The sequence below is a fragment of the Etheostoma spectabile genome, chromosome 12 (assembly GCF_008692095.1).
Source record: "Etheostoma spectabile isolate EspeVRDwgs_2016 chromosome 12, UIUC_Espe_1.0, whole genome shotgun sequence".
In the NCBI taxonomy this organism is placed as follows: domain Eukaryota; kingdom Metazoa; phylum Chordata; class Actinopteri; order Perciformes; family Percidae; genus Etheostoma; species Etheostoma spectabile.
In genome coordinates, this window is record NC_045744.1 from 27,383,819 (window position 1) to 27,394,517 (window position 10,699).

The 10,699-nt window shown below is 40.7% G+C and overlaps 1 protein-coding gene across 1 annotated transcript in view; it reads left to right on the forward strand.

Annotated features, from left to right (window-relative positions):
- The first annotated feature begins 8,866 nt into the window (after nt 1-8,866).
- The window catches only part of grk7a (G protein-coupled receptor kinase 7a), a 7,741-nt gene continuing 5,908 nt past the window's right edge, over nt 8,867-10,699 (forward strand). The window contains exon 1 of the mRNA XM_032532529.1: nt 8,867-9,625. Within this exon, the coding sequence (XP_032388420.1) occupies nt 9,029-9,625 (597 nt within the window). The 5' untranslated portion in view covers nt 8,867-9,028. The remainder of the gene's footprint in view (nt 9,626-10,699) is intronic.

A 10,699-nucleotide genomic window follows, 5' to 3' on the forward strand; every position in this document is an offset into this window, starting at 1 on the left:
CTTCAGTTTTGTCTTTGTCGTCTCGAGTCGTCTGCTCCCCAAGGCTTCCCTTAGTGCTTCGGGTCAGGGATGAGTCGCAGACTAGTTGGCTATTCAGCCCCGCTCCTGGATACAGCTTGACTGCTCTTCTCGGTCGCTCTCTCTCCCGCTTCTCCCTCGGGATCCAGCGGGTTGGTGACGTCGGCTCTCTCAGTAGCAGGTCACCGGGCAGCTCCGCACCTTCCGTCGGGGCTGCTCCCTCGAGGGTTCCGTCACACCTCGTTCCAGCGCCGGTGCAGATTTCCTCTCTGCTCCGCGCCTTTTCTCCTCGGGTTAATCCACATGACTGACGGTTGGTCTCTCCGCCGGGGTTCTGTTGTCGACCCAACGATTCCTTCGTCAGGTCCCTATTCTGGCGCCACGTGTTAGATCCCAGTATTCCCCTGGGGGGTACTGGACCAGCTCTCCGTTTAAAGGGTCCGATCCTCCTAAGCTTATGGGTATTACCCTATTAGGTATGACAGAGGACTGTTTAGCTGGTGTCGAAGAGATTCGCCTAGCTTCTAACTGTCTTCATCCGGGCGTCTACCCTGCTTGCTCTGAAACAGCACCTGACTGAATAGCCCTAGAGCTAGGTACCACCTCAGCCGCGCACGTTCACGACAGCTCTCTTCTCATTGATCAGGGCACTTGGTAAGTTGCTAGGATATGGTTTAGGGGCCAGGAAAATAGGCCCTAAGGGTATGTTAATTTCAGTGGCTAGAGCAACCTATAAGAACCTTTGTAGATGTTTAAACTCACTATACCCAAATAATCACAACCTTAAAAAGTGAAATAACTCAATGTCTACTTCTTGTTCTTTAAATTCAGTAGTTATACATTTTACTGCAAAATAGAGCAAGGGCAAGCATACAACTTAATGATTGAGAATAGAATTGATCAATGAATAGAATACAAAACACGTATCTGATTTTGTAATATTGGATAAAACTCGATAAAATGATTAAAAAGTCAAAACTCCCTTAAAATGATTAACTTGTAAATTCTATCAGCTATACTGGTCAAATCCTAATAATTGATAATAATGTTTAAAGGGCAAAACCTGGTTGCGATAGTTGAGCTTGGATGAATTTGGCAATCTTCTTTTTTGTAGTGGTGGGAGAGGAGCGTGTCACCCTGGCCGGGGGACCGCGCCCTTTTCTTCTACCCTCGGCTGTGCAATCTGTTAGAACCCTGAAACTTTGTACAAAGTCTTCAAAGTGTCTATAATTCCACAGCCTTTGAGGCAGTTGAACCGAAGAAAAACGTCAGAGTCCGAATTACTCCTTCAACCGGGTTGGCTAGGTGGCTATCCTCTGTGGCTTCTGTCTCGCAATTCCACTAAAGAAGTTTTCTGAAGTTTTCTTTTGCTTTTTTAATGTCCAAATCCCAACTCTTTTCTTAGTCGAGGCTGCGTAGTCTGGAAATCTATTTGTCCCGTCTGACGCCCTCCGAGAACTACCAAGGAATAGCTTTGATTCTTGCCAGTTTCTGTCTTTTATACTGTTTGACACAAAAACCCCATTGGTTCCTTTCCTCCAATGAGTCATCTGGTAACACCCAACTCTGATTTCTCAACAAGCCTGGACATGTTCTAACAAGCCTGAATATTTGCCCTTCTTCTTAGCTCCATCTACCCCACAGTTTAACTTTAATCATTAATTCTTAACATTTCAGTTACACAGTTCCTATGGAAGCTCCCAGGCTTCATACTTTGTTAATGGAAAATACATTTGATTCAGTTGATTCAACATTTTTCTGACAAATCATTAATTCTTGAGACACACATTTTTTCTGTGTATGGTGATTCATTCTTGAAACACACATTATTCCTGTAAATGGTGGTACATATCAATCATGCAATCAAACAGTATTCTGGGTAATACTTTATTTGCTTCAGCTGTCATCTTACTCATTATACTATCTAGCTCGGAAAGTTCCTCACAGCCCAGGACAGTTACAATGCACCATTAGAAAGTCCCCTACTAACCCGTGATTCCCCCTCTTCGCGCGGCATGATCTCAACTTACTTGACAACATATTTCAGTTTTAATGTTTGTTTACCAGGATAAACACAAATTTTAGAACTGGCACAGAAATGTGTCGTCCAGGCAAAAAAAAAAAATAGAACTGTAATTTCTATTTGGAGTCATAGTGTCTTTTCGATTTGTCAGTTACGTGTTCATGATCTGGATTCTGAGAGGACCATGTGGACATCATTAGTGTCTTTCCCTCTACCTTCCTGTGTGTCTTGCTTTGCTTTATGTTGGTAATGCTCAAATATGTTACGTGGAAGTTATTTTTTTACTCTCCTTAATAATTTTAATTTCTGTTTGATTAAAAACAAAAACAAAGTCTCAAAGTGAAGTGGAAATGGAAATGCTAGAAAAGAATTGATTAAAGACATAAAACAAAACTAGACTTTGACATTTCACCCAGAACCATATCAGAATTAGCCGGGACCTGTAACAGAAACAGTTTGAGCAGCGATGCAAGATGCAGGGATCCAAAATGCAGGGATGCAAGATGCAGGGATGCAAGATGCGGGGATGATAAAGGTGACACAGAGGATTGGAAAAGCAAGGACAACATCCAACATGCTGGACAAAATGTAGCTCAGTCCGTAGGGAGTGGGGTTGGAAACCGGAAGGTCGTAGGGTCAAGTCCACATATGGACCAAAGTATGGTGGTGGACTAGTAGCTGGAGACAAGCCAGTTCACCTCCTGGGCACTGCCAAGGTGTGCTTGAGCAAGGCACTGAACCCCCAACTGCTTGGGGTGCTTTTCCATGGGCAGCCCCCCCCCATTCTGACAGCGCTTTGCCATGGGGAGCCCCCCACTCTGACATCTCTCCATTTAGTGCATGTATAGATACTGAGCATTTTTGTGTGATTACAACAAAGTGTAAATTGTAATTTTCTCTTGTGGGATTAATAAAGTATACATTATTATTATTATTATTATTATTATTCATGGCTCAGAAACATGGCTGCACGCCTCCTAGGAATATACTGGCCCAACACCGTCTCTGATGCCAACCTGTGGGAACTCACCAAACAAGACCCAATAGAAATGCAAAGCCAGAGGAGGAAATGGAAGTGGATAGGGCACACACTGGGAAGAAAGTAATCAATCACTAAACAGATGCTGACGTGGAACCCACAGGGCAGGATGAAGGGAGGCAGACCGAGAACCACCTGGAGAAGAACCACAGAGCAGGAGTTAAAGAAAGAAAGACTGATGTGGCAACATCTGGAGCAGAGAGCCATCTTACGTGAGTAGTAGCCACCTACCTGCTACAGGCCTGCACTGTGTTCTAAGGTGGAAGAAGTTTTCAGATACTTTACTTAAGTAAAAGTACTAATACAACACTGTAGAAATACTCCGTTACAAGTAAAAGTCCTGTATTGAAAATATTACTTAAATAAAAATATCAGGAAAATGTACTTAAAGTATCAAAAGTAAAAGTACTCAATGCAAAAAGAAATCCTCACATTTTAGAAAGTGGAAACCATCCAAACAGTTCTGTCAATCAACTAAGTGTTTAATCGTCTACCCATTTCAGCTGGACTTAATATATAATGTATATAATGATAATGTAATTTATAACAAAACATTGTATTTTATAAAATACATGTGTTTTGTGAGCAAAAATCTTAATTTGTAAAATAACTATTAACTAAACCTTAATTAATCTCACATTAATGTAGTGGAGTAAAAAAGTATACTATTTTCCTCTGAAATGCAGTTGGGTAGAAGTACAAAGTGGCATCAAAAGAAAATACTCAAGTAAAGTACAAGTACTTCAAATTTGTACTTAAGTAGATGTACTTAGTTACAGTCCACCACTGACTGTATCTCCTTAAAGGGACATTTCAGCATTAATTCTGATTAAATGTAGTCTGTACTGGTAACTCTTTCAGCTTCTCCTTGTGTCCAGAGAGCATTTCCCTGCTGGTCCAGAGCATATGACCTCAGATCTTATCTGATCTTATCTTAAAGATCAACCTCTGACCTAGGACTCACTCACCAACTAGTGTCAGATCAGGGAGGACACTCACTCCAGACTTCCATTCTGCTTAAGCCCCTATGCCTATGCCCAATCACTACCCTTCACCCTGCATGAATGAGACAACAAGGTAGAAGTCCCACATTACACTTTTAACCTGTGTCTGGCTCAGTTTTAATGCAATATAATCATTTATATATTCAAATGGCTTTAGTTTTATTTTCATATGTGGAGGAAAATGTGTTGCTACTGCAGGGTTTCCGCAAGGTCTTAAAAAGTCAAAAAACAAATGCTCTCTTCTCTTTCTTTTTTTTATTCTGTGGTGCTGTAGGACTTTCTTTCACTAGACCAAATATAACTTTTCTTCATAATGACATGCTACCTATATTGTAGCCAATCATCTTTTGTGTTATTGGTGGGAGTATCTTTCAGACTGTACTGATTTTTTTGACTTTGGGGAAGTGCAAGTTTAGCAAAACTTTACATTGATTTACGTCTTTGTTTCTGTTGTGATAAAGGTACTTAATATCATTAATAATGGTCTTAAAAAGCCTTAAATTTGACTTGGTAAAACCTGCAGAAACCCTATGCTACTGCATAGTATCATATTAGCGTTCCTGCTTGTAGTGTTGGCATAGTGAGAGGCCATAAGTGGATGGAGACAGACCACGTAAAGACCACGTAGTGAACCCTGTGGGTCATAGGATGAGTATGCTCGGCCCATCTTAACCTTTCTCCTCAGGTCAGGCTAATCCTCCTAAGGTTAAAGGAGCAGGCTGCACAAAGATCAAACATCTAAAGCCGCCTGCAAATGATAGATGGCAAAACTGCTTTGCAATGGTAATTTCCTATTGGGAGAGATTTTCCGCTTTGTGCTGTGGTCAAAGTTCAAATTATTAAAATTTTGACCTAGTTGTCGCTGACCTAAACATCGAAAGCACAACCAATGAGATAATAGCTGTTGTTACCTAGCGTTGGGAAATAGCTTCCTTGCCACCCTTGATGATGACGTTCACCTGCGCTGCGCTTTGCTCTCTGCACTTTGCTCTCTGCGCCTTACCTAGCAACGTACAGAGAGCAAATCGCTTTACCATGTGTAGGCGGCTTAAAACAAGAGTAGAGAAAAAGAGTCATAGAAATGGGCCCTTAATGACAGCTTCACAACTCAGCAGGTATGCCGAAGAATTACTCCTTTTCATCCACTCAGGAGGCTTAAGTGCTTTACTTCCACTATGATCCATTTACAACATGAGTGACATTTGACATATTTGATATTTACTGCAGCTCCTCTTAACTGGCAAGTCACCTCTTTCTAAAAATACAATTTTGAATTTTAAATTATATTTAGGTGAAATACTAGGAAATAAGATGTAAGTTGGAATGCGATTATTATTACTATTCTGTCCTTCCTCGATGTAACCTGTCACTATTTCGTTTTTCTTTTAGGATAACTCCGACCAAAATCAAAATTCCGCTGAGGAAATTGCAATCTAACTTGATCGATTACTGTGATTTTTATTAGTCCAAAAAACATTCATCCACTGCGACACTGGTTGCTCTGTGTTGGTGACGTATTCCTAACTTTTAGGTCAAAAGGTCTGATTCTGGAGCTCTCTGACGGAGAGCAAAGCCCTTGATCTTGTGCAAGGCACTGACAGCTTGAGACCATTTGTGAAAGGATAAGCTAATATTATCCAAGGTTTATCGTACTGAATTAGCCTGCCTCACCACAGCGGTGTAACGTAGGGTTACTGCCAACAGCAGTTGGAAGGAAAGTGCCAATTCATCATATTTCATGTGTAAAAATGACGATCACTACTGGTTTGTCTTAAGTGCTACAACAGTAAAAATGCAAACGTTAACTTAGTGCATATAGCGTGCAATACACTGTATGTATTTACAGGGTCGAAAATTAACACCATCTACTAGCCAAATGCTGGTAAAATATATAAGTGGCTGGTAGATTTGCTTCACTCACAGGCCAAACAAAAAAAAATCTATTGAGTGACAAATTAGAATATTCACTAGGCATTTGGCTGGTGAACAAACAAGTTAATTTTGGACCCTGTATATATATATATTTATGCAATTTAACACCAGAATTGTTATAAAATGACAATACAGATTATTGTATGTATGTTGTCGGTACGTGATTTGTGCTGCGTGCGCGATCCGTCCTGCGCATGCCAAGATGATAATCCTGTTTGGAGGATTTTACGACACTGCACGATCCGTTCCACGCTCGTAGTTGTAGCGGTGTCTCTACCCGATGTGAGTTGAGCGCAGATGTGAGTTCCGCATGCTCAGATTTAAACAGTTTACGGCATAACGTTTCATACTGACATTTGTGAAATCCATAAAATAATAAACTTTTCCCATTACAAACAATAACAGAAGATGGAAATCATTTCAAACCCGTTTTTGATTGCTAACATTAGCTCAAAACACCATTCCAATGACAGCCTTTGTTGTGTATGATTTCTAGCTTGTAGGAAGCAGTGAACAAACTCCGTTAAGTAGCTCCATGTTTACTGTGTTGACATTACGGAAGTCTCTCCTTAGCATCTTGGAGGCTACTTGATGCAAAGTGACTCACTTGACTCACATCGGGCAGTGACACTGCTACAGCTACGACCGGCAGTGTGGAACAGATCTGCAGTGTTCTGAATCCTCGTAAAAAAAGATCATCAGCTGCGCATGCGAGAACATCTTGCGCATGCGAGAACATCTTGCGCATGCGCATGACGGATTGTGCAGATCGGGTACCCAAGGGGGTAAGCCAGCCTCCACTTATGCCACTCTTATGGCGCCATTTTTATGCTACCTAGCCATTTTTATGCTACCTAGCCATTTTTATGCTACCTAGCACTCACCCGCCGCTAGCATTCAATTTCAGTTTCAATTTCAATTTTATTTATAGTATCAATTCATAACAAGAGTTATCTCGAGACACTTTACAGATAGAGCAGGTCTAGACCACACTCCAGAATTTACAAAGACCCAACAGTTCTAGTAGTTTCCTCCAGAGCAAGCAACAGTGCAACATTCCAATGACCATTCATGTTGACGTCACTTTGACAGTGAATAACTTTACATCTGAAGCGTTTAAAGACTCTTTTTGTCCATTGTTTATTTCTAAAGAAACAGAACAATGTATAAAAGGATCCATTATCTTGTAGCTCACATTATGGCTTCGTAGCAGATGTTTTTGTAAAAGTAGGCTAACAATTGTGTCATAACCATGCGACTTACTGTCGCACAGTAGAGAAATTACCCAACAGTACAGGAGACGCTCGCAGACAGTTTGGACTTCCACTAGCTGTTTTAGTTTGATTACTAATGTTAACTAGCATGTTAGTTAGCTGTAATTAGCCTGTTCCTATGTTATCTCCTAACATATACCTACGTTCTCCGTCTCTGCTGATTGGGAATGATTGAGATTTCTCTTGGCACGGCTACCAGAAGACCTACAACTTTCAGACAGGTTGCTCACAACAACACATCTACGTCTTCATGCTCGGTTGGAGGCTGCGCAGTAACGCTCAGCTATCACCGGAAAAGTGCTTCTAATATCCTTCACTAGTCACCATTAAAAACACTGGCATCACATTGTCCATTTCTTATACTGTCTATGCGGGTACAGACATACTTTTTAGTTCAGTCCAAAAGATGTCTGTTTGCCTGAAATCTTTTGGCTTTCCACTCTGTTGTGTGTAGTATCACTGAAGGCAACAGGTGTATCACAGGTCTACAGTTTAACCTCAGTTCTGTCACATGATTAAGGTCATACTCCTCAGGCTTTTAACTAACTAGCAGAAAGAAGCTCTGTTGCCACTTTGATCTGATCCGCTAAGTCTCTGTGTTGACTCGTGATTCTAACAACCACTGCTACATGGCACCTTTTACCTGGTAGATGTGTACCGTATGACCTGGGGAAATTAGTGACTTGTGGTTTTTGGGTATGCCAAGTTCATTTTTTTTTAATTTTGTGATGTTTTTCAGCAGTGGCTGTTAAAAGCATATAAGTGTAAGTGTATGGTGGATAAATCAGCTGTCGTGGTTATGTAATCCTTAAACACTGTTATAAATAACTGTCAGTTATTTGATCACTTGTGGTTGTAATTTTACTTACTTCACCCCACTAAGTACCTAATGTTACTTTCCTTTTTTTTCATTCTTTCAAATTTCCACTTCAGCGTACATTTCCAACACATTTGACACTGAATATAACCTACAATCTGAAACAACATAATACACATTACATGACTGACATTACATGAAGGAGCAGGGAGTAAAAAAATCTTATATTACCTGTCCCCTTCTTCAAACAAATAACCTAAATGGTCTACCACAGACGGTTTTCTAATGCTTTCAACAACCCTTTTGCGCATGTGATTGTCTACCTCGCGGTTTTTCTGCTTATCATGTGTAGGTGGCTTTAGGGTTAAACATCTAACTTATTTATATTCCACAATATCGTATTACGTAAATGGCCAACCAAACATTAATGTGTTACTCCAGTTGATGTTCATATGAGAACCTTCCAAAAACTACGATTGTTCTCGCTCTTTCCACAACATCTTCGGCTTCGTTTTGAGTCTTTTACTCTGTCTCGCCATTAAATGCATAGTCAAAGAACACATTGGCCCACTGTTCAAGACTACTGTACACCGTGAACAAATATAGAGGGCTACAAAGCCTCTTAGGACAGAGCCCGCTTACGATTCCCTTTCTGTGCTCAGCATCCTTGAATAGTCCACACAAAGATCCTTAAGCCAAAATCCCTCTCTGGTATTTAATTCTAAATGAGTAATTACTGGGTGTGTCTGTGTTCCTTAGGTTTGCAGGTAAGCTGGGTGAAGAAGCTCATTTGAACACTGGCTTTGGAGCCTATTGCACTCTCTAACAGACGTACAAATTCTGAAAGACTGAGGATATCCGTGGGGAGCCACTGAAAAACCCAGTCACTTAGGGGGGGACAGACCACATACAGCTGCCAAGATGTGTGACATGGGGGGACTGGATAACCTGGTGGCCAACACGGCCTACCTAAAAGCCCAGGGTGGTGATGACAAGGAGATGAAAAAGCGCCGTCGCAGCTTGGCTCTCCCCAAGCCGGAGCAATGTGCTTCAGCACGAGCTACCCTTGAAAAGGACTTTACATCGATCTGTGAAAGGCAGCCTATTGGTAAAAGGTTTTTCCGGGAATTCCTTGCAAATAAACCTGAGTATAAGCTTGCTGTCGATTTCCTGGATGAGCTGTATGACTGGGATCTGGCTGAAGGTGCAACAAAAGACAAGGCGCGGCAAAACATCATGAACAAGTATTGCAAGGCCGACTCCAAGAACTTCCTGACCTTTCTTACTGACGAGCCTGCTGACAAATGCAAGAATGTGACAGATGCCACCTTTGAGGAGGTGATGAAAAGCAAAGTCCAGGATGGTGTACGAGAATATTTGAAGGGCAAACCCTTCACAGATTACCAGGAGAGTCCATTTTTTGATAAATTCCTCCAGTGGAAAGAGTATGAGAAACAGCCCATCAATGATAAATATTTTTATGAGTTCAGAACTCTTGGCAAGGGAGGCTTCGGAGAGGTAAGCATGCAAGCATATCATTTTATACGTTTTGGCAAACCATTTATCTTTTGAGACGGATTTCAGTTGCAGGACTTTTCCAGTGTCTTTCAAAAATATGTATTTCCATTGCATAAAAAGTATAATATGCATTTTACATTGGGATTGTACTGATGGTGCTACAGTAGAGTATTATGCTTCATGGTCAGCGTTCCAGTCTTAGGACACCCCTTAACCCTACGGTATAGAGGTGTATTTGCGTTGAAGCATAAGAAAAGATGTTGTATGGCAAGAGACCATACCTTATATCACAAGGTCATGTTCCATACAGGCTCTTGGATTTCAAAAAATCCAGGCTCATGTTTCATAAAGTACCAAACACAAAGCCGCAATGCAGGAAGTAGTGGTCTTGCATTGATAGAACTAGCATTGCTTAAATGACGATTAATAGAAGCTCTTATTGTCTTATTGAGATCAAGATCTCTTTTTCAATTTAGACATTAAGATAACAGAACATCTTTTTTTTAAACAACTAAGAATTCAAAATCGTTTCAAGCTTGTCTGTTTAAGAAAACCAGCTGCTAAGTAAATACATGGACAAGCAGTATTTGTGTAAATTGTATATTCAGAAAATAGCAGTGTGAGTTTTTTCATAATAATCATTTAAAAGATTTGAGATGGATGTGACGTCTGAAGAAAATCCGAAGCATACGTGGCACATACAGAGGACCCACAATCGAGCCTTGAGGAACCTTTTTTTCTGAGTCAAGCTCTTAGCAACAAGCTTAAGTATACAACCTAAAATAACTCAATAAGCAACTTATTGAGACAACTACTATGATAGAAGTGTTGAAATGGGTTTAGACAACAACAACAAAAAGATCACAGTGATGTTTTAACATGGAAACGATGGTGAAGGCCGCTACTAGTGTAAATCTTCTGTAATTGTCAAATACAGTTTTCTTTTAAAGTAACGCGTACAGAAGTGAATCATGGAACTCTACTTGATACTGGGCAATCATTATTTAACTGCTAATGTAAGTTACTTAGCAGTGCAATGCAGTCGATAGATCTGATCCTCTGTCTACAGGGAAG